At 42.4% G+C, this 25,070-nt stretch overlaps 1 protein-coding gene across 1 annotated transcript; it reads right to left on the bottom strand.

Moving 5' to 3' along the window:
• Positions 1 to 566: 566 nt before the first annotated feature.
• Positions 567 to 3,683, bottom strand: LOC110612562 (translocator protein homolog). Its single transcript, XM_021753338.1, has 3 exons — positions 3,592 to 3,683; positions 3,406 to 3,488; positions 567 to 1,099 (listed from the first exon to the last, which is right to left on the bottom strand). The coding sequence occupies exons 1-3, from the start codon at positions 3,681 to 3,683 to the stop codon at positions 567 to 569; spliced, it is 708 nt and encodes a 235-aa protein (XP_021609030.1).
• Positions 3,684 to 25,070: the final 21,387 nt, after the last annotated feature.

Raw genomic sequence — 25,070 nt, 5'->3', positions numbered from 1 at the left:
AGCTCACCCAATCTATATCGAGATGGGTTTCTTTCGGTCACTAAGTTCGATCCTGCCCTTAATTGATACCTATTGTGGCATGAGTTTTTGAAGAGATCTGCTCATCCGTTCCAGGTTTTGGTAGGGTCAAGGGTGTTGGTGAGCTGATCCTCGTACCTCATAGGTCAGGCTTTCTATTACCTAGTTAGACCAGATGAAAAGATTCAAGGAACTTTTTCGAATCTCGTGGACACGTGTTGTGATCTTAGTGACCCTTTTATTTATATGTTATTAGTGTGAAAAAGCAAAATAAATAAAAATTATAAGGTAAAGGAAGTATATGAAAATGGAGCGACAAATATAGTACTTGGCCATGAGCTTAAATCTATTTTTTTTAGACCGCAAAACTGATAGAAACAAGGAAATGAAGAAAAAAAAACAAAGAAGCCTTAAACGAAGATCTATCTTGTTGTCTGGATTGTTAATGTATATATAATCAATCGAAGCACGTAGACTTCTCATGAGTTTCCAAAAGCATCATCAAAGTACTATTTATCAACTAGCCTGTACTTCAACTCTTCTTCTCTTCAAAGAAAAACAAGTTTTAGATTTACAATGGCCAAAATTGTAGCCCATGCCAAACAAGGCTTAACCAAATCGCCAGCGATCGGATTTATCTCTTTGAAGTGGCGAGAACAACCAACAAGAGCCCCATACATAGCCAGGCACACAACCAAACCAATCCAAGTGGCTCCCATGCGGAATACAATTGGGTTCCAAGCCAAACTCAGACCAAGCTGTGCCATGTAAAGAGAAAGGGTGGTTGGTTCATTATGGAACCCTCCTTCAACCCAGACAAGCCAAGCGGAGAGACCCATCAAGAAGCTGGAAGCCAAACAGGTGAAGTGTAGGACCCACATAGGAAGAAACCAAAAAGGTTTTGATACAGTTCCATAACCATTACTGGAGCCAAGTAAACATATATTGATGAGGTTCAAAGAGAGAGGCAAAGCTACCGCTATGGCTAGGGATCTAATACCACGTTTGGCCATGGCCATTCTCTTCTCACGTCTAGTTCTCATGTCTCTGTTATTGGTAATGGTGTTAAATTCTAGTTTGCCTTGATGTTTTGGGAATCCATTGAGGATATTTGAGAAGAAAGGCAGCAAATTTGCGTTTTAGGAGGAATTTGAGGAGGACGCTTATAGAAGAGAGCATGTTTGTCTCTCGGTGTAGAAATTATACACAAGTGGGCGGAGGAGAAGGAAAGGATTCACGGTAGGACATGGTTGGTTACATGTGGGTGGTAATGAGTGTAGAAATATAAAATTTGTAACTTATAAATTTAGTTTTTAACTATTTATTTTATTATTCAATCACTAAGTCATTAAAATAAAAAAAATTACTATTTAATCTCTATAATACGGAAAAAATTATTAGTTGGTATCTCAATTTTGAAAAATGCATTAAAATATTTTTAACGTTTTAAAATATACTAGTTAATTTCTCCGTTAATTTTAGTCATTAAATACTACAAAAAAAGTCTAAAAAGCCATTGATACGGAAAGACTAATTAATAAACTTTTTAAAAATTGAGAGATTAATTAATAAATTTTTCAAAATTTCAGGAACTAAATAGTAAAATATTTAATGGCAAAATTAACGGAATGACTAACTAGTAGATTTTTTTAAAATATCAGTGATATTTTAATATATTTTTTAAAATTGAAAAATTAATTAGTATGTTTCTTCGTATCATAAGAATTAAATAATAATTTTTCTTTAAAATAAATTAATTATTAGTTAATTTCCTCTTATTTTTAAAAATAGTTAGAGCATATTAGTCCAATCAAATTATGCCAAATAGTCCAATTAAAATTAAAGATAAATATATATATCAATATCTATGTATGTAAAATTAGTCTAAAATATAGATAAACTTAGTCTAAAAGAGTTAAAAGAAAAAACAAGAGTTAAAAAGAGAAATTGATAATTGTTATATTTAAATTTATATAATCGTATCAAAGGACATATTTAAATTTATATATTTATATTCAGTATCATATTTAAAATTAATATATTTGATTTTTATTTTAAATTATATTTTTATATTTAATATTAATAATATGTTCATGATTGATGAAAATTTTTATCTTTATTATTATTCTTTAAGTAACTTTTTTATTTTTTAATATTACTGTTAGTTTTTAAGTTTTTTACAACTTCTTTAATATAATATATTAATTGTAACAAAATAAAAAATTTAATAGATTTTATTTCTATTTATATTAATAAATGAACAGCAAAAAATATTTATAATAAACTCTATTAACTAATTAAGTTATATTATTTTCTCTTTCATGTGAATAATAATATTAATAACTATAAAAATTTAAAACTATAAAAAATAAATTTTTATACTCTTTAATTTTAAATTTTAAATATAATATAATTAAAAAATTTTAAAAGAAAAAAATGAATATATCTTTAAAATGGTCCATAAAAAAATTGTTACATCTCTATTTTCTTTTTATAATGTAACTATAGAATATGAGAACCAGCGCATTTAAACTTATAATTAGGGAGGAGCAGTATTTGGTTTAAATCGAAAAATTAACTGAATTAATTTAAAAATTCGATTCGAATTTTTATTCGATTCGATATTTTATTCATTTTGATTCGATTCGGTTTGATTTTTAATTTTAAAAATTTTAGTTATTTTAATTCGGTTCGATTTTGATCAGAAAAAATTAAAAAAATCAAACTGAATCGATTAGTGATAATAGTATATTATTTTCAATAATATAGAGAGATTAGATCATATTAAAGTTAAAATATTTTAATTAAATTTTAAAATATTAAAAATAAAGTGTAAAAAATAAAAAATTTATTAAAAATTTAAACCGATCAAATCGAACCGAATCAGATCAGTTCATTTTGATTCGATTTCTGATCAAAATCGATTCGATTCAATTTTTATAAATATTAAAATTACAATTTTTAATTTATTCGGTTTGGTTCGATTTTAAACCGAACCGATCAAATCTCACCCTATTTATAATATGTTTTTAAATTATATTCTATTATTAATATATAATAAAAATATTAGATAAAAAATTCAATATCTTATATCATGCTATTTTTTTATACATTGTTTTATCAATTAAAAAAAAAAGTAGAATTTTAAACCCTCTTATATGCATGATATATCATTTAAGTAAATATTAGCAAATAAATGATTTTAATTTTTTTCTGTTTTAGTTAATGAAAGGATTTTATTGCCAAAATAAGAAATAGTGTACGAAAATTCATAAATACAAAAGAATAAAAAATAAACAATCTAACCCACAACCAACCATAATTTTACCTCAGCAGCAAACAACATACCAAGCCCAACCAACTAAATAAATGTCATTTAGCACTCACCCCAATCGTGCATAGTAGCATACCCTCGCTCAGCAATATTGAAGCAACCAAAGCCAACATCAAGCCCACCAGATTCCAAGCAACTACAGCAGGAGCTTATAAATGATTGGCTCAAAATTATCCAGCACCAACTGAGGAATATCGCTAACACCATACCCCATTCCTAATTAGCAACATTAATAATACTGTTCAACAACACTTGCTTGACTAACGAAATTCAGCAACTTAATAATTGCAGCAACAAATAACTTCCTCTCTACTACCAGGAAAAGATGCATAATCATCCATATCAACCTAGCAATAGTGGGAATTCAACTTACCTATATTACCTAATTACCTTAAACTTTTGGCATAGTAATAAGCACTCGATCTTAAAATATTTGTTTTCCAACATAAATGATCAAGAGGTGGTGAATTGGTCACTCTTATCAATTTTTCAGTTTTTGCTCTAAACTTTAATGAAAAATTGTGGGTGCTAATTCTCGGTGTAAATAAGTGCTTGTTTAAAAGAGAACTAAAATATTTTTTTGAAGGATGAAGAATAATTTTTATCTAAGTACAAATAAGCACCGAGTAGGTACAAATAATACAAAGCAGAAATAAAATTAGCAAACTAATATTAGCATATTCTCATCAGTATTATTTCAACATTCAAACATATATCACAGATAAATATTAAGAGCAGAATGTAAAGAGTTTAGGGACAATAAAATTAAACACAAGAGATTTATAGTGGTTCAGCAAACACAGCCTACATTCACTCTCCCAAGGGCTTTTCTTAGGTCTTCACTCTATTAAATCTTTATCAAGTGAACACACACTTAATTAACCTTAAATAGGTTCTGGTTTAGAAGGAAACACTTTCAACAACTCTAGAATGCTACTAAGATGAGAGAGAAGATTTATCAATGAAGATTAAATTTGAATGAAAAGCTTGAAGACAATTTTTTAAATGCTCTTAGAAAATCAGTGCTTTCATTACCAATTTATGAAAAGATTAGATCTTCTAAATAGATATCTGTTTCTTCTCATTTGCAAAAGTGTTTTAACGGTAATAAATTTTAAAATTACTAGCTATTATAACATTGAAAGACGTACAGACTGACATTAGTTAACTTACAGACTGAAAGTAGTTTAGCTAAAAATAAACTTAGTAGAAATTAAATACAAAAATTTAAACTGCATCTAAAATTAAATATCTAATTTTAGCATTTGTAATTTAGATAAGCTAAAAGTAATAAGCTTCAAAATTCTTGCTTTCTCAAATTTTAGAATTAAGATTCAGTTTTTAGAGATCATTTAAATAGAATGAGAGTAAAAATTTTATCATTGCTAGATCAACTCACTCACTCTTTTACATTAAATCTTAAAAATACTTATCTTTACTTCTCTTTCTTTGATTCATCTTGAGTTGTCTTAAAATACTTCTTTATTTCTATTGTAGAGAACTTGTAATACCCGGCTAGACTCCGGTATCGGAATTCCTACCGTCCGGTAGAATCTCGGATGTCGAAAACCTCTAGAAGGGTAAAATCATGTTTTTATAAAATGTTTTAAATGTATTTTATGATTTTAAACAAGAAAGAAATTGAGTTTTTAATGAAAAAGACTATGGAGGCATTTCCAGGTTCGGCCGCCGAACATTGGATAGTTTAGGGGGGCAAGTTAGGCTTCCGAAAGTGGCAAAGGTTCAGCCGCCGAAGGTCATGTTCGGCCGCCGAACTTGCATGAGTTTTGGAGGCACTTTAGGCTGCCGAAAGGTGGTCTGGCAGCCCCTATATAAGAGCTCCATGGCCGAAACGGGCGAGTTTTCTCCCCATTTTCAGCCACGGTGAGTTCTTGCTCTCCCATGGTTCGTTTTTGATGTTTTTCCTCCAATCTTTCAAGTTTTAACAAGTTTTATCTTGGTTTGAAGATATTTGAGCAAAAAGAGCAAGTTGTGGAGCTTGGAGACCAAAGGAGTGAGATCTCTCCCATCTCCGAGTTAGATCGCCTCTCCTCTCGATCTTCAAGAGGTAAGAGTAGATCCACACTCCTTTTCATGTTTTAGTTGAGTTTTATGAAGTTTCTTGGGGTAGAAATGCATGTGTAGGTTTATGTTGTGTTTATGAGCAATGTGAGTTGTATATGCATATTTGATGTGTGTAGTTGGGGTTTAGGATAGTTTGAAGCCTCTAGGAGCTTATGTATGTGTCTATGCATGTTGTAGAGTAAGAAAATGCATGTTTGAATGATTTGGGAGGCATTTGTGCATGAAGGAGGCTGAGTTCTGCCCTTTGGAAGAACTCAGGTTCGGCAGCCGAAGGGACTTTCAGCCGCCGAACCTGCCTGTGGAGGCCATCCTTTGGCTGCCGAACCCTGCCCCCGAAAGTGGACTTTTGGCTCTGGAGGGGAGATTCGGCCGCCAAAGGTGCCGCCCAACATGCATGAGTTTTGTCTCTAGAGGGAACCTTCGGCCGCCGAAAGTGCCGCCGAAGGTGCATGACTTTCGGCTCTGGAGGGCCTTTCGGCCGCTGAACCTGCCGCTGAAAGTGCCATGTCCAGCCTTCCTTTGCATGATTTCTATGATTGTTTCTTGGTGTTTTAGGGGGTTTTTCGGGAGTATTTTAGGGTTATGTTCATGAATGTTTGGTCCCTCATTTGAGTCCACCTGTGTAGGTTCGAACCCGAGGAATCGAGGACCCCAGCAGTGAGTCAGCTGCTTTAGAGTCTTGTCAGAGCTAGCCTAAGGTGAGTAGAATAACTCTTTATGTTTCAAAGGAAATAAATCAATTTTTGAGCATGTTCATGCATCACGTATGCCATGAGATATATTAGGTTGTTTGCATTAGAATTCACGAATATGTTGCATTGCATAATATGATGATGATGTGGATGGGTGTTGGATGATCCTTTAGTCCTCGTATGATATGATGTGATATGATATGGTATAGTATGGAAGTCCAGGTCGAGGCCCATTCTACGCCCCTGGCATTATGTTAAGAGAAAGACCAGGTCGAGGCCCATTCTACGCCCCTAGCATTATAGAAATGTTATGTTATGTAAGTTATGTTAAGAGAAAGACCAGGTCGAGGCCTATTCTACGCCCCTGGCACTATTGGGTATGTTGAGGACTATTGGTGACAAAACCATCCTTGATGTGATTTGTCTGTGATGTTGTAATGACACGGAAACCGGACCGCTACCGGCGCTAGGATCCAGATCGGCTTAAGGCCGCCGGGACCCGTAGCAAGCCAAACATACATCCTGTATACCTGTTTAATCCCATACATGATCAACAATTACAAAAAAAATTTAAACTTTTATTTTCATTGGTCAATCATTCACTCTTTCATTCATTCATCTACCAAGCTTAACTTGTGCATGCACAAATCATAACATACATTAAGCTTGGTTTACAATAATCATCATTTAACATTTAAGATCATGTACCACAAGGGGATTAACAATCATACTATGGTCAAGCACAACTCTAAACTTCCATAAGCAACATTACATTACATTTCTATACTATACTTTTACATTACATCATATTTATGTCCACATCTAGCTATTACAATAACATAACTCTACTCCTGCTGACCTCCTGGTCTACCCTGTACCTGCAAACCTGGGGGTTAAGGGAGAGGGGTGAGCTATAAAGCCCAGTGAGCAGAATAATAACATATTCAATTTATATTTCATGCTTTCATGAAATGCAACACAGCACAAACAAATCCCATCAAGGATGGACTTGTCACCAATAGTCCTCAACATAGTCCAATCATGCCAGGGGCGTAGAATGGGCCTCACTGGTCTTTCTCTTAACATAACATAACATAGCATAACATTCCATAGTGCCAGGGGCGTAGAATGGGCCTCACTGGTCTTTCTCTTAACATAGTGCCAGGGGCGTAGAATGGGCCTCACTGGTCTTCCATACCGTATCATCATCATAACATATCATACGAGGACTAAAGGATCATTCAACATCCATCCACATTATCATCAAGTTATGCAATGCAACATATTCGTGAATTATAATGCATACAACCTAGTATATCTCATGGTATACGTGATGCATGTATCATGCTCAAAATTTACTTATTTGCTTTGAAACATAAAGAGTTATTCCACTCACCTCTGGCTGAAGCTCTACTGACTCTGAAGCAGCTATCTCACTGCTGAGGTCCTCGGTTCCTCGGGTCCGAACCTACACAGGTGGACTCAAATGAGGGACCAAACATCCATGAACATGACTCTAAAATACTCCCCAAAAACCCCCCTAAAACACCTTAAAACAATCATAGAAATCATGCAAAGGAAGGCTGAACAGGGCACTTTCGGCGGCAGGTTCGGCGGCCGAAAGGCCCTCCAGAGCCGAAAGTCATGCACCTTCGGCGGCACTTTCGGCGGCCGAAGGTTCCCTCCAGAGACAAAACTCGTGCATGTTCGGCGGCACCTTCGGCGGCCGAAACTCCCTTCCAGAACCGAAAGTTCTCTTTCGGGGGCAGGGTTCGGCAGCCGATACATGCTACCACAGGCAGGTTCGGCGGCCGAAAGAACCTTCGGCTGCCGAACCTGAGTTCTTCCCAAAGGGCAGAAACTCAGCTCCAACATGCACAAAAGCCTCCCAACTCATACCAACATGCATTTTCCTAGTCTACAACATGCAAACTCAAGCCAACAAGCACATAGGGGTCTCAAACTAACTTAAACCCCAACCAAAACACATCAAACATGCATATTCAACATACATTGTTCATAACTACACATTTAACCAAAAACTCATCATAAACCTACACATGCATTTCTACCCCAAGAAACTTCATAAAACTTGCTTAAAATATGAAATGAACTATGGATCTACTCTTTCCTCTTGAAGAACGAGAGGAAAGATGACCCTAGCTTGAAGATGGGGAGAAACCAACTCTTTAGTCTCCAAGTTTCAAAACTTGCTCTGTTGCTCAAATATCTTCAAATCAACATAAAGCTTGTTAAAACGTGAAAGATCGGAGGAAAAGCAGCAAAAACGAACCATGGGAGAGCAAGAACTCACCGTGGCTGAAAATGGGGAGAAAACTCGTCCGTTTCGGCCATGGAGCTCTTATATAGGGGCTGCCAGACCACCTTTCGGCAGCCTAAAGTGCCTCCAAAAATCATGCAAGTTCGGCGGCCGAACATGAGGTTCGGCGGCCGAACCTTTGAAACTTTCGGAAGCCTAACTTGCCCCCCTAAACCATCCAATGTTCGGCGGCCGAACTTGAGGTTCCGCGGCCGAACCTGGAAATGCCTCCTTAGTCTTTTTCATTCAAAACTCAGTTCCTTTCTTGCTTAAAACCATAAAATACATTAAAACATTTTATGAAAACATGGTTTTTACCCTTCTAGAGGTTTCCGACATCCGGGATTCCACCGGACGGTAGGAATTTCGATACCGGAGTCTAGCCGGGTATTACATTCTTCCCCCCTTAAGAACATTCATCCCCGAATGTTCACCAAACAAACATAGCATGGCATAAAACATAATCATACAAAGCATGAAACATTAACATACATACAAACACAAAGAACTCACCTTAGAAGAGATGAGGATATTGCTGGAGCATGGACTCCCGTGTCTCCCAGGTACACTCTTCGATGTTGTGGTGATTCCAAAGGACTTTCACCATCGGGATCTCCTTGTTTCTCAACTTTCTGATCTGAGTGTCAAAAATCCGTACTGGCTGCTCAACATAAGTGAGATTCTCTTGGACCTCCACATCAGGCTCACTAAGAACCTTGCCCGGATCTGACACGAACTTTCTTAACATAGAAACATGGAAAACCGGATGGATTCTTTCCATTGAAGCAGGTAAATCTAGCTTATACGATACATTCCCAATCTTTTGCAAGATCTCAAAGGGTCCGATGTACCGTGGAGCTAGCTTACCTTTCTTTCCGAACCGAATCACCCCTTTCATTGGAGACACCTTGAGCAATACCAAATCCCCCTCCTGAAACTCCACTTGCCTTCTGCGGACATCTGCATAACTCTTTTGCCTGCTCACAGCAGTCTTGATCCTTTCTCTGATTATGGGGACCACTTTGCTGGTGATCTCTACAAGCTCAGGCCCTGCCAAGGCCCTTTCTCTAACTTCTTCCCAGCAAACAGGTGACCTGCACTTCCTTCCATACAAAGCTTCGTATGGGGCCATCCCTATGCTAGCATGATGACTGTTATTGTAGGCAAACTCCACCAGAGGTAGATGCTGCCTTCAAGAACCGCCAAAATCTAGCACACACATTCTGAGCATATCCTCTATTGTCTGGATGGTCCTCTCTGACTGTCCATCCGTCTGTGGATGGAAAGCAGTGCTAAAATCCAACCTGGTACCCATAGCATTCTGCAGATTCCGCCAAAACCTGGAGGTGAACTGGGGCCCTCTATCAGACACTATTGAAACATGAACCCCATGCAGCCTGACAATCTCATCAACATACACCTGCGCCAACTTGTCCACAGAATTGCCACTCCTAATACGAATGAAGTGAGCAGATTTAGTCAGTCTGTCCACAATCACCCATATGGAGTCCAATCTGTTGGACGCCGCCGGTAACCCCACCACGAAGTCCATAGCTATATTCTCCCATTTCCACTCTGGAATAGGCAGTGGGTTAAGCATTCCAGCCGGCTTCTGATGTTCCAGCTTCACCCTCTGACATATTTCGCAGGCTGACACAAACTGTGCCACTTCTCTTTTCATAGCTGGCCACCAACACACTCTCTTTAGATCTTGATACATTTTGGTGGCCCCAGGGTGAACACTGTATCTGGCATTATGAGCCTCCCTCATAATGTCTCCCTTCAGTCTCACATCATCTGGTACACACAATCTATTCCCATAGCGGAGGATCCCCTTGCTGTCAAACCTGAACTCTTCATTCTTGTTTGACTGAACAGTCCTGGCAATCTTCACTAACTCTGGGTCCTCGTGCTGTTTCTGAGCCACTTGCTCTAGCAACACGAGTGCCACTCTCATCTCGGCTATCAAAGCACCTGTACCAGACAACTCCAACTGCAAACCTTCATTGATGAGCTCGAAGAAGTCCCTCACTACTGGCCTCCTCTCTGCTGAAATATGGGACAAACTGCCAAGTGATTTCCGGCTTAAGGCGTCTGCCACAACATTCGCCTTACCCGGATGGTACTGGATCTTGCAATCATAGTCACTGAGCAGTTCTACCCATCTTCTCTGTCTCATATTCAATTCCCTCTGACTCAAGATGTACTGCAGGCTCTTATGATCTGTGAAGATCTCACATTTTACCCCATAAAGGTAATGCCTCCACATCTTGAGTGCAAAGATTACTGCTGCCATCTCTAGGTCATGTGTAGGGTAATTCAACTCGTGCTTCTTTAGCTGCCTAGAAGCATAAGCAATCACCCTTTTATTCTGCATTAGCACACAACCCAATCCCACACGGGATGCATCACAATACACTGAGAAGTCTTCATTACTAGATGGCAGAGCTAACACTGGTGCTGAAGTCAACCTCTTCTTGAGCTCCTCAAAGCTCTCTTCACACTGGTCGGTCCACACAAACCTCTGGTTCTTCCTAGTCAGTCTGGTCATAGGAGCTGCAATCTTAGAGAAGTTTTGAACGAACCTCCTGTAGTAACCTACCAAACCCAAGAAGCTTTTGATCTCTGTCACTGTAGTGGGTCTAGGCCAGTTAGCTACAGCTTCCACTTTCTTGGGGTCTACCTCGATTCCATTTTCTGACACCACATGCCCCAAGAAAGAAATGCTCCTCAGCCAGAACTCACACTTGGAGAACTTGGCATATAAGCCATGTTCCCTCAAGGTTTGCAGAACTAACCTCAGATGATGGGCATGCTCCTCTACATTCCTGGAATACACTAAGATATCATCTATGAAGACAATAACAAAGTGATACAGGTACTGGCTAAACACTCTATTCATGAGATCCATGAATACTGCAGGGGCATTGGTTAACCCGAACGACATCACAAGGAACTCATAATGCCCATATCTGGTCCTGAATGCTGTCTTCGGCACATCCTCTTCTCTTATCCTCAACTGATGGTACCCAAATCTCAGATCTATTTTGGAGAAACAACCTGCTCCTGCTAGCTAGTCGAATAGATCGTCGATCCTTGGCAACGGGTACTTGTTCTTGGTAGTGACTTTGTTCAACTGTCTGTAGTCGATACAAAGTCTGAGAGATCCATCCTTCTTTTTCACAAATAGCACTGGAGCACCCCAAGGTGAGGTACTCGGTCGGATGAAGCCTCTATCTACCAACTCTTGCAACTGCTCTTTAAGCTCTTTCAATTCTGCTGGCGCCATCCTGTAGGGAGGGATAGAGATCGGTCCAGTTCCAACCATCAACTCAATTTCGAACTCTATCTCCCTAGCAGGCGGTAGACCTGGCAACTCGTCTGAGAAAATGTCTAAGAACTCACTGACCACGGGCAGTGAGGCGGGCTCTCTAACATGACTATCCAGCTCTCTCACATGAGCCAGAAAACCCTGACAACCCCTCCTGAGTATCCTATGAGCTTGAAGGGCTGATATCAAACCTCTAGGTGTACTCCCCGTGTCTCCTTTGAAGGCAACCTCTGACCCATCCTGACATCTGAACTTGACTACCTTGTCTCTGCAGTCCAAGGTAGCACCATGGGTAGATAGCCAATCCATCCCTAGAATGACGTCAAAATCTGTCAAATCTAGAACCACAAGGTCGGCTGAAAGGCATCTTCCCTCCACAAAAACTGGACTATACTGGCAGACTGACTCTGCCACTGATGGGTTGCACTTAGGTCCACTGACCCATAGGGGACACTCTAACCTAGAGACCATCAATCCCAATCTCTCGACGGCCCTCGGAGCAATGAAAGAATGAGATGCACCAGGGTCCATTAAGGCATAAACATCCGAGCAACCAATGATGAGATTACCTGCCACCACGGTGTTCGATGCATTTACCTCCTGCTGTGTCATGGTGAAGATCCGTGCTGGGGCTAATGGACCTTCACCCCTGGAACCCGCTGAAGAAGAAGCAGCCCCTCTCCCTCGGCCTCTGCCACTAGCTTGAGTCGCGGCTGGAGCTACTGGTTGAGCCACACTACCAGAGGCTGTCTGCTGAGACTGTGCCACAAAAGCTGCTCTAGGACACTCCCGAGCCATGTGTCCCTCCTGCCCACATCTGAAGCAGGCTGTCGTCCCAACCAGACATACTCCCTTGTGCAGCTTCCCACACTTCCTACATACTGCATTATCTGCACCTGAGCTTGAGCCACTACCCAATCCCAGACCTGACTTGATCTTGCTCCAGAACTTGTTCTTCTTTGACTTCTTGGTGGTACTGCTCCACCTCTTACTGCCTGAACTCAGAGAAGAAGGGTTCAACTTGCCCCCACCAGGGGTCTTGGAACCAGAAGGCTGTGCTACTGACTGCTTAACTTTCCCCTCGATTATTGCACTAGCCTCCATCCTCCGAGCCATATCCACTATGGCATGTAAACTCTCCCTCTCTGCTGACTGGATCAAGGAGGAATACCTGGAATGAAGCTTCATGATATACCTCCTTGACTTCTTCTGATCTGTATCCAGATTCTGCCCAGCAAACGGCAACAGCTCCAAGAACCTGTCTGTATACTCATCCACACTCATCTCATCTGACTGCCTCAACTGCTCAAATTCAATCATCTTTAATTCCCTTGAACTGTCAGGGAAAGCCCATCCTGCAAACTCATTTGCAAACTCCTCCCATGATAGGCTGTCCAACCTCGGGTTCACATAATTTTTAAACCACTCTCGGGCCTTCTTGCATTTCAGTGTGAACCCAGCCATCTGAATGGCTCTACTGTCATCAGCTCCTATCTCATCTGTAATCGTTCTGACCCTCTCAAGATACACAAACGAATCATCACCGGTTTCAAACTGGGGAGCACCCAACTTCATGTAATCGGTCATCTTGACCTTGCTCCCTCCAGATGAGCTAGGCTTAGGCATTTGGGTTTCTGGGACAGTAGGTGCTGCTGGTGGTGGAGGAGGTGCAGCATCCCCTGGGGTAGGGTTTGCTGTACCTGGATAGAAAGATGGGGGTGAGTACATAGGGCACTGTGGGTATGGTGGGTAGAAAGGTGGGTATGGCATTTGAGAAGGGTAAGGATTAAAATTGGGGTAATCCGATGTACCTCCCATCGAATACCCAGGATGCTGAGAAAAGGGTGGGTACTGGGGTGGCTGAACAAATCCCGAGGCCTGAGTGCCTCCTTGGGACTCTCCCATGCCCTCTTCAGACATACTTACTCCAAGGCTGTCATCCCTCCTCTGATCCACATCCATATCATCCCCCACATCCTCTGACATTCCTCCCTGAACTGTTCCCCTTACTGATATGCTTCTGTTCATATCCAAAGACCTTCTAGGGTCTCTCACTGCTCTTTCCCTGCTAGACCTGCTAGACCTTGCCCTTGGCAATGCAGGGGGACGGGCACTCATGCCCTCATCCTCCGGTGGTACTTCAGTCAATCTTACAGATCGATGAGTTCCTCTCATCCTGTTTACTGAAAAACAGTACACATCACATAAACATTAGCATCAAATGGTTTATGTGCAAACACATGAACCCGCATCAAATACATCACATACATAGCATATCATTAATGCACATGCATATAATCATGGCATTTCACATCATCATTTCAAGACAAGACTCTACATCCTATCCCAGCGGACATGATTTTCCTATTGTGCTTGACCTTCTATAACCTCTATGAGCCCGACACTTTCTAGGTCCGACCATATGAACCTAGGACTCTGATACCAATCTGTAACGACCCGAAAACCGGACCGCTACCGGCGCTAGGATCCAGATCGGCTTAAGGCCACCGAGACCCGTAGCAAGCCAAACATACATCCTGTATACCTGTTTAATCCCATACATGATCAACAATTACAAAAAAAAATTAAACTTTTCTTTTCATTGGTCAATCACTCACTCTTTCATTCATTCATCTACCAAGCTTAACCTGTGCATGCACAAATCATAACATACATTAAGCTTGGTTTACAATAATCATCATTTAACATTTAATATCATGTACCACAAAGGGATTAACAATCATACTATGGTCAAGCACAACTCTAAACTTCCATAAGCAACATTACATTACATTTCTATACTATACTTTTACATTACATCATATTCATGTCCACATCTAGCTATTACAATAATATAACTCTACTCCTGCTGACCTCCTGGTCTACCCTGTACCTGCAAACCTGGGGGTTAAGAGAGAAGGGTGATCTATAAAGCCCAGTGAGCAGAATAATAACATATTCAATTTATATTTCATGCTTTCATGAAATACAACACAGCACAAACAAATCCCATCAAAGATGGACTTGTCACCAATAGTCCTCAACATAGTCCAATCATGCCAGGGGCATAGAATGGGCCTCACTGGTCTTTCTCTTAACATAACATAACATAGCATAACATTCTATAGTGCCAGGGGCGTAGAATGGGCCTCACTGGTCTTTCTCTTAACATAGTGCCAGGGGCGTAGAATGGGCCTCACTGGTCTTCCATACCGTATCATCATCATAACATATCATACGAGGACTAAAGGATCATTCAACATCCATCCACATCATCATCAAGTTATGCAATGCAACATATTCGTGAATTCTAATGCATACAACCTAGTATATCTCATGGTATACGTGATGCATGTATCATGCTCAAAATTTACTTATTTGCTTTGAAACATAAAGAGTTATTCCACTCACCTCTGGCTGAAGCTCTACTGACTCTGAAGCAGCTATCTCACTGCTGAGGTCCTCGGTTCCTCGGGTCCGAACCTACACAGGTGGACTCAAATGAGGGACCAAACATCCATGAACATGACTCTAAAATACTCCCCAAAAACCCCCTAAAACACCTTAAAACAATCATAGAAATCATGCAAAGGAAGGCTGAACAGGGCACTTTCGGCGGCAGGTTTGGCGGCCGAAAGGCCCTCCAGAGCCGAAAGTCATGCACCTTCGGCGGCACTTTCGGCGGCCGAAGGTTCCCTCCAGAGACAAAACTCGTGCATGTTCGGCGGCACCTTCGGCGGCCGAAACTCCCTTCCAGAGCCGAAAGTCCTCTTTCGGGAGCAGGGTTCGGCAGCCGATACATGCTACCACAGGCAGGTTCGGCGGCCGAAAGAACCTTCGGCTGCCGAACCTGAGTTCTTCCCAAAGGGCAGAAACTCAACTCCAACATGCACAAAAGCCTCCCAACTCATACCAACATGCATTTTCCTAGTCTACAACATGCAAACTCAAGCCAACAAGCACATAGGGGTCTCAAACTAACTTAAACCCCAACCAAAACACATCAAACATGCATATTCAACATACATTGTTCATAACTACACATTTAACCAAAAACTCATCATAAACCTACACATGCATTTCTACCCCATGAAACTTCATAAAACTTGCTTAAAACATGAAATGAACTATGGATCTACTCTTACCTCTTGGAAAACGAGAGGAAAGACGACCCTAGCTTGAAGATGGGGAGAAACCAACTCTTTAGTCTCCAAGCTTCAAAACTTGCTCTTTTGCTCAAATATCTTCAAATCAACATAAAGCTTGTTAAAACGTGAAAGATCGGAGGAAAAACAGCAAAAATGAACCATGGGAGAGCAAGAACTCACTGTGGCCGAAAATGGGGAGAAAACTCGTCCGTTTCGGCCATGAAGCTCTTATATAGGGGCTGCCATACCACCTTTCGGCAGCCTAAAGTGCCTCCAAAAATCATGCAAGTTCGGCGGCCGAACCTTTGAAACTTTTGGAAGCCTAACTTGCCCCCCTGAACCATCCAATGTTCGGCGGCCGAACCTGGAAATGCCTCCTTGGTCTTTTTCATTCAAAACTCAGTTCCTTTTCTTGCTTAAAACCATAAAATACATTAAAACATTTTATGAAAACATGGTTTTTACCCTTCTAGAGGTTTTCGACATCCGGGATTCCACCGGACGGTAGGAATTCCGATACCGGAGTCTAGTCGGGTATTACAGATGTGATGCATTCCATTATAGCATATGATTTAAATGTTTTATTATTCTGCTCACTGGGCTCTAGTAGCTTACCCCATTTTCCTAATCCCCCAGGTTTGCAGGTACGGGATATATCAGGAGGTCAGTTAGAGTAAAGTCATGGTCATGTAATAGCTAGTGGTGGACATGATAAATATTGAAATGTAATGAATAGTATTAAATAGTTATGTAAAGTAATGATGTTATTGAGGATTATAGTTGTGCTTGACTCTAGTATGTTGTTAATCCCTTTGTTTATATGATCTTTCAAATGTAATGGTTTAATGATGTTTTAAGTAAGCCAAACTCACTATATGTTATGTTACCCTATTGGAGCTTTATTGAGGACTCCAGTGTGGGGTTGATGATTATGTATCTGAATAGTGCGTGCACAGGTTGAGTTTGGTAAATGCATGAGAAAATTCAAATTTTTATGTAATTGTTGATCATGTATGGGATTATACAAGTATACAGGTAGTATGCTAGGCTTGCTACGGGTCCCAGCGGCCTTATGCCGATCTGGATCCTAGCACCGGTAGCGGTCCTATTTTCGGGTCGTTACAGATTGGTATCAGAGCCCTAGGTTCATATGGTCGGACCTAGAAAGTGTCGGGCTCATAGATGTTCTAGAAGGTCAAGCACAATAGGAAAATCATGTCCACTAGGATAGGATGTAGAGTCCTGTCTTGATTGATGATGTGAAATAACATGATATGCTATGTATGTGATGCGGGTCCATGTGTCTTCACATGAACCATTTGATGCTAATGTTATGCTATGTGTGCTATTTTTTAGTAAACAGGATGAGAGGAACTCGTCGATCTGCACGATTGACTGGAGTACCACCGGAGGATGAGGGCATGAGTGCCCGTCCCCCTGCATTGCCAAGGGCAATGTCTAGCAAGTCTAGCAGGGAAAGAGCAGTGAGAGACCCTATAAGGTCTTTGGATATGAACAGAAGCAGATCAGTAAGGGGAACAGTTCAAGGAGGAATGTCATAGGATGTGGGGGATGATATGGATGTAGATCAGAGGAGGGATGGCAGTCTTGGAATGAGTATGTCGGAGGAGGGTATGGGAGAGTCCCAAGAAGGCACTCAGGCCTCAGGATTTGTTCAGCCACCCCAGTACCCACCCTTTTCTCAGAATCTCGGGTATTGGATGGGGTACATCGGATTACCCCAGCTTTAGCCCTTACCACTCACACATGCCATACACACCTTTCTACCCACCATACCCACCGTACCCTATGTACCCACCCCCGTCTTTCTACCCAGGTACAGCAAACCCTACCCTAGGGAATGCTGCACCTCCTCTACCATCAGCAGCACCTACTGTCCCAGAAATCCAAATGCCTAAACCTAGCTCATCTGGAGGGAGCAAGGTCAAGATGACCGACTACATGAAGCTGGGTGCTCCCCAATATGAAACCGGTGATGACCCGTTTGTGTATCTGGAGAGGGTCAGAACGACTACAGATGAGATAGGAGCTGATGACAGTAGAGCCATTCAGATGGCTGGGTTCACACTAAAATGCAAGAAGGCCCGATAGTGGTTTAAAAACTATGTGAACCCAAGATTGGACAGCCTATCATGGGAGGAGTTTGCAAATGAGTTTGCAGGATGGGCTTTCCCTGACAGTTCAAGGGAGTTGAAGATGATTGAATTTGAGCAGTTAAGGCAGTCAGATGAGATGAGTGTGGATGAGTATACAGACAGATTCTTGGAGCTGTTGTCGTTTGCTGGGCAGAATCTGGACACAGATCAGAAGAAGTCAAGGAGGTATATCATGAGGCTTCATTCTAGATATTCCTCCTTGATCCAGTCAGCAGAGAGGGAGAGTTTCCATGCCATTGTGGATATGGCTCAGAGGATGGAGGCTAGTGCAATCATCGAAGGGAAAGTTAAGCAGTCAGTAGCACAGTCTTCTGGTTCCAAGACCCCAGGTGGGGGAAGATTAGACCTTTCTTCTCTGAGTGCAGCAGCTTCAGGCAGTAAAAAGTGGGGTAAGGCCAAGTCTAAAAAGAACAAGTTCTGGAGCAAGATCAAGTCAGGTCTGGGATTGGGAAGTGGCTCGAGCTCAGGTGCAGATAATGTAGTATGTAGGAAGTGTGGGAAGCCGTACAAGAGCGTATGTCTGGTTGGGACGAAAGCCTGCTTCAGATGTGGGCAGGAGGGACACATGGCTCGGAGTGTCCTAGAGCAGCTTTTATGGCACAGTCTCAGCAGACAGCCTCTGGTAGTGTGGCTCAACCAGTAGCTCCAGCCGTGACTCAGGCTAGTGGCAGAGGCAAAGGGAGAGGGGCAGCCTCTTCTTCAGCGGGTTTCAGAGGTGAAGGTCCATCAGCCCCAGCACGGATCTTCACAATGACACAGCAGAAGGCAAATGCAACGAACACCGTGGTGGCATGTAATCTCATCATTGGTTGCTCAGATGTTTATGCCTTAATGGACCTTGGTGCATCTCATTCTTTCATTGCTCCGAGGGCCGTCGAGAGGTTGGATTTGATGGTCTCTGGATTAGAGTGTCCCCTATGGGTCAGTGGACCCAAGTGTGACCCGTCAGTGGCAGAGTCAGTCTGCCAGTGTAGTCCAGTTTTTATGGAGGGAAGATGCCTTTCTGCCGACCTTGTGGTTCTAGATTTGATAGATTTTAACGTCATTCTAGGGATGGATTGGCTATCTACCTATAATGCTACCTTGGACTGCAGAGACAAGGTAGCCAGGTTCAGATGTCAGGATGGGTCAGAGGTCGTCTTCAGAGGAGACAGGAAGGGTACACCTAGAGGTTTGATATCAGCCCTACAGGCTCGTAGGCTGCTCAGAAGGGGTTGTCAGGATTTTCTAGCTCATGTGAGAGAGCTGGATAGTCATGTCAGAGAGCCCGCCTCAGTGCCCGTGGTCAGTGAGTTTTTAGATGTGTTCCCAGACGAGCTGCCAGGTTTACCGCCTGCTAGGGAGATAGAGTTCGAAATTGAGTTGATGCCTGGAACTAGACCGATCTCTATCCCTCCCTACAGGATGGAACCAGCTGAATTGAAAGAGCTTAAGGAGCAGTTGCAAGAGTTGGTAGATAAGGGCTTCATCCGACCGAGTACCTCACCTTGAGGTGCTCCAGTGCTGTTCGTGAAAAAGAAAGATGGATCCCTTAGACTTTGTATCGACTACAGGCAGTTGAACAAGGTCACTACCAAGAATAAGTACCCGTTGCCAAGGATCGACGATCTATTTGACCAGCTAGCAGGAGCAGGGTGTTTCTCCAAGATAGATCTGAGATCCGGGTACCATCAGCTGAGGATACGAGAAGAGGATGTGCCGAAGACAACATTCAGAACCAGATATGGGCACTATGAGTTCCTTGTGATGCCGTTCGGGTTAACCAATGCCCCTGCAGCATTCATGGATCTCATGAACAGAGTGTTTAGCCAATACCTGGATCACTTTGTTATTATCTTCATAGATGATATCTTAGTGTATTCCAGGAATGCAGAGGAGCATGCCCATCATCTGAGGTTAGTTCTGCAGATCTTGAGGGAACACGGCTTGTATGCCAAGTTCTCCAAGTGTGAGTTCTGGTTGAGGAGCATTTCATTCTTGAGGCACGTTGTGTCAGAAAATGGAATCGAGGTAGACCCTAAGAAAGTGGAAGCTGTAGCTAACTGGCCTAGACCCACTACGGTGACAGAGATTAAGAGCTTCTTGGGTTTGGCAGGTTACTACAGGAGGTTCGTTCAGGACTTCTCTAAGGTTGCAGCTCCTATGACCAGACTGACTAAGAAAAACTAGAGGTTCGTGTGGACTGACCAGTGTGAAGAGAGCTTTGAAGAGCTAAAGAAGAGGTTGCCTTCAGCACCGGTGTTAGCTCTGCCAACTAGTAATGAGGACTTCACGGTCTATTGCGATGCGTCCCGTGTGGGACTGGGTTGTGTGCTAATGCAGAATGAAAGGGTGATTGCTTATGCTTCTAGGCAGCTGAAGAAGCACGAGTTGAATTACCCTACACATGACCTAGAGATGGCAGCAATGATCTTTGCACTCAAGATGTGGAGGCACTACCTTTATGGGGTAAAATGTGAGATCTTCACAGATCATAAGATCCTGCAGTACATCCTGACTCAGAGAGAGCTGAATTTGAGGCAGAGAAGATGGGTAGAACTGCTCAGTGACTATGATTGCAAGATCCAGTACCATCCGGGTAAGGCGAATGTTGTGGCAGACGCCTTAAGCTGGAAATCACTTGGCAGTTTGTCCCATATTTCAGCAGAGAGAAGACCAGTGGTGAGGCAGTTCTTCGAGCTCATTAATGAAGGTCTACAGTTGGAGTTGTCTGGTACAGGTGCTTTGATTGCCTAGATGAGAGTGGCACCTGTGTTTCTGGAGCAGGTGGCTCAGAAACAGCACGAGGACCCAGAGTTAGTAAAGATTGCCAGGACTGTTCAGTCAGGCAAGAATGAAGAGTTCAGGTTTGACAGCAAGGGGATCCTCCGCTATGGGAATAGATTGTGTGTACCAGATGACGTGAGTCTGAAGGGAGACATTATGAGGGAGGCTCATAATGCCAGATACAGTGTCCACCCGGGAGCCACCAAAATGTATCAAGATCTGAGAAGAGTTTATTGGTGGCCAGCTATGAAGAGAGAAGTGGCACAGTTTGTGTCAGCCTGTGAAATATGTTAGAGGGTGAAGCTGGAACATTAGAAGCCGGCTGGAATGCTTAACCCACTACCTATTCCAAAGTGAAAATGGGAGAATATAGCTATGGACTTCGTGGTGGCGTTACCGACATCGTCCAATATGTTAGACTCCATATGGGTGATTGTGGACAGATTGACCAAATCTACTCACTTCATCCCTGTTAGGAGTGGCTATTCTGTGGACAAGTTGGCGCAGGTGTATGTAGATGAGGTTGTCAGGCTGCATGGGGTTTCGGTTTCAATAGTGTCTGATAGAGGACCCCAGTTCACCTCCAGGTTTTGGCGGAGTCTGCAGAATGCTATGGGTACCAGGTTGGATTTTAGCACTGCTTTCCATCCACAGACGGACGGACAGTCAGAGAGGACCATCCAGACAATTAAGGATATGCTCAGAATGTGTGTGCTGGATTTTGGCGGTTCTTGGAGGCAGCATCTACCCTTGGTGGAGTTTGCCTACAATAACAACCATCATGCTAGCATAGGGATGGCTCCATATGAAGCTTTGTATGGAAGAAAGTGCAGGTCGCCTGTCTGTTGGGAAGAAGTTGGGGAAAGGGCCCTGGCAGGGCCTGAGCTTGTAGAGATCACCAGCAGAGTGGTGCCCATAATCAGAGAAAGGATCAAGACTACTGCAAGCAGGCAAAAGAGTTATGCAGATATCCGCAGAAGGCAAGTAGAGTTTCAGGAGGGGGATTTGGTATTGCTCAAGGTGTCTCCAATGAAGGGGGTGATTCGGTTCGGGAAGAAAGGTAAGCTAGCTCCATGGTACATCGGACCCTTTGAGATCTTGCAGAAGGTCGGAAATGTATCGTATAAGCTGGATTTACCTGCTTCAATGGAAAGAATCCATCCGGTTTTCCATGTTTCTATGTTAAGAAAGTTCGTGTCAGATCCGGGTAAGGTTCTTAGTGAGCCTGATGTGGAGATCCAAGAGGATCTCACCTATGTGGAGCAACCAGTACGGATCCTAGACACCCAGATCAGAAAGTTGAGAAATAAGGAAATCCCGATGGTGAAAGTCCTTTGGAATCACCACAACATCGAGGAGTGTACCTGGTAGACACGGGAGTCCTTGCTCCAGCAATATCCTCATCTCTTCTAAGGTGAGTGTTATGTGTTTTGTTGTGTGTTTATGTTTTTATGCCATGCTATGTTTTTTGGTGAACATTCGGGGACGAATGTTCTTAAGGGGGGAAGAATGTAATACCCGGCTAGACTCCGGTATTGGAATTCCTACCGTCCGGTGGAATCTCGGATGTCGGAAACCTCTAGAAGGGTAAAATCATGTTTTTATAAAATGTTTTAAATGTATTTTATGATTTTAAACAAGAAAGAAATTGAGTTTTTAATGAAAAAGACTATGGAGGCATTTCTAGGTTCGGCCGCCGAACATTGGATAGTTTAGGGGGGCAAATTAGGCTTCCGAAAGTGACAAAGGTTCGGCCGCCGAAGGTCATGTTCGGCCGCCGAACTTGCATGAGTTTTGGAGGCACTTTAGGCTGGCTAAAGGTGGTTTGGCAGCCCCTATATAAGAGCTCCATGGCCGAAACGGGCGAGTTTTCTCCTCATTTTCGGCCACGGTGAGTTCTTGCTCTCCCATGGTTCGTTTTTGATGTTTTTCCTCCAATCTTTCAAGTTTTAACAAGTTTTATCTTGGTTTGAAGATATTTGAGCAAAAAGAGCAAGTTGTGGAGCTTGGAGACCAAAGGAGTGAGATCTCTCCCATCTCCGAGTTAGATCGCCTCTCCTCTCGATCTTCAAGAGGTAAGAGTAGATCCACACTCCTTTTCATGTTTTAGTTGAGTTTTATGAAGTTTCTTGGGGTAGAAATGCATGTGTAGGTTTATGTTGTGTTTATGAGCAATGTGAGTTCTGCCCTTTGGAAGAACTCAGGTTCGGCAGCCGAAGGGACTTTCGGCCGCCGAACCTGCCTGTGGAGGCCAGCCTTTGGCTGCTGAACCCTGCCCTCGAAAGTGGACTTTCGGCTCTTGAGGGGAGATTCGGCCGCCGAAGGTGCCACCGAACATGCATGACTTTCGGCTCTGGAGGGCCTTTCGGCCGCCGAACCTGCTGCCGAAAGTGCCCTGTCCAGCCTTCCTTTGCATGATTTCTATGATTGTTTCTTGGTGTTTTAGGGGGGTTTTTCGGGAGTATTTTAGGGTTATGTTCATGAATGTTTGGTCCCTCATTTGAGTCCACCTGTGTAGGTTCGAACCCGAGGAATCGAGGACCCCAGCAGTGAGTCAGCTGCTTCAGAGTCTTGTCAGAGCTAGCCTAAGGTGAGTAGAATAACTCTTTATGTTTCAAAGGAAATAAATCAATTTTTGAGCATGTTCATGCATCACGTATGCCATGAGATATATTAGGTTGTTTGCATTAGAATTCATGAATATGTTGCATTGCATAATATGATGATGATGTGGATGGGTGTTGGATGATCCTTTAGTCCTCGTATGAGATCATGTGATATGATATGTTATGGTATGGAAGTCCAGGTCGAGGCCCATTCTACGCCCCTGGCATTGTGTTAAGAGATAGACCAGGTCGAGGCCCATTCTACGCCCCTGGCATTATAGGAATGTTATGTTATGTATATTATGTTAAGAGAAAGACCAGGTCAAGGCCCATTCTACACCCTTGGCACTATTGGGTATGTTGAGGACTATCGGTGACAAAACCATCCTTGATGTGATTTCTCTGTGATGTGATGCATTCCATTATAGCATATGATTTAAATGTTTTATTATTCTTGTAATACCCGGCTAGATCCCGGCATCGGAATCCCGACTTTCCGGCGGAATCTCCGTTGGAATCTGGAATTCTGAAGATGCCAGAGTCTCCTAGGGGCTTAAAATGTGTTTTCTAAAATGTTTTTACTGATTTTATGGTTTTAAATGGAAAAGAATTGAGTTTTGAAAAGAAAAGACCAAGGAGGCAATTGCCAGGTTCGGCCACCGAAGGTTAAGTTCGGCCGCCGTACATGGGAAGGTTTCGGGAGCGCTTTTGGCCTCCGAAAGCTTCGTTTGAACGAACCAAGGTTCGGCCGCTGAACCTCAAGTTCGGCCGCCGAACATGCATGAGTTTAGGGGGCACGTTAGGCTGCCGAAGGTCTTCGACCAGGCCACCTATAAAGAGCCCTCAGATCGGAAATGGGCGAGTTTTCTCCCCATTCTCGAGCTCAGGTGAGTTTTTGCACTCCTTTGGTCGTTTTCATGTTTTCTCTACCCATCCCTCAGGTTTTTCATGAGTTCTACCCTTATTTTGAAGTTTTGAAGCTTAAATAGGAGTTTTGGGAGCTTAGAGACTGTTGGAGCTTAGATCCTCCACACCTCCGAGTTAGGGATCGCACCAACCCTCGATCTTCAAGAGGTAAGTGTAGATCCTTGCTTCCCTTTGTGTTTAATGAAGTTTTAAGTAAATTTAATGATGTTTTGATGGTTGAGTATGGGTAGATATGCATGTTTAGGTTTATGTGGATTTTATGCCCAATGTATGTTATATGATGTTTGTGTTGAGGAGTTTATGTTAGTTTATGCTCCTTTATGCATGTGGGAGAGTGTATGCATGATTGGGAAAGAGCAAGTGAGGTTTTGAGTAGTTTTGATGGTTTTGGCTTATGTGGGTCATAAGCTATATATGTGTGCTTTATGATGTTCTTGGTGGGAGTTTAAGCTTGTTTAAGCTCCTTTGTGCATGGTTAAGGGTTTATGCATGTTTTTATGTGGTTGAGTGCTTGTTTTGGGGTGTTTGGAAGGTTTGGGAGGCTTGAATGCACGAGGGCTGAGTTCTGGAAGAACTCAGGTTCGGCCGCCGAAGGTGGTTTCGGCCGCCGAACCTGCCTATGGATGCATGGTTTGGCCGCCTAACCTTTGCCCCCGAAAGTTGTGT

The sequence above is a fragment of the Manihot esculenta genome, chromosome 4, assembly GCF_001659605.2.
Source record: "Manihot esculenta cultivar AM560-2 chromosome 4, M.esculenta_v8, whole genome shotgun sequence".
NCBI classification, from domain to species: domain Eukaryota; kingdom Viridiplantae; phylum Streptophyta; class Magnoliopsida; order Malpighiales; family Euphorbiaceae; genus Manihot; species Manihot esculenta.
The sequence above is the reverse complement of the archived record's forward strand: the minus strand, read 5'-3'. Positions and strand labels throughout refer to the sequence as shown.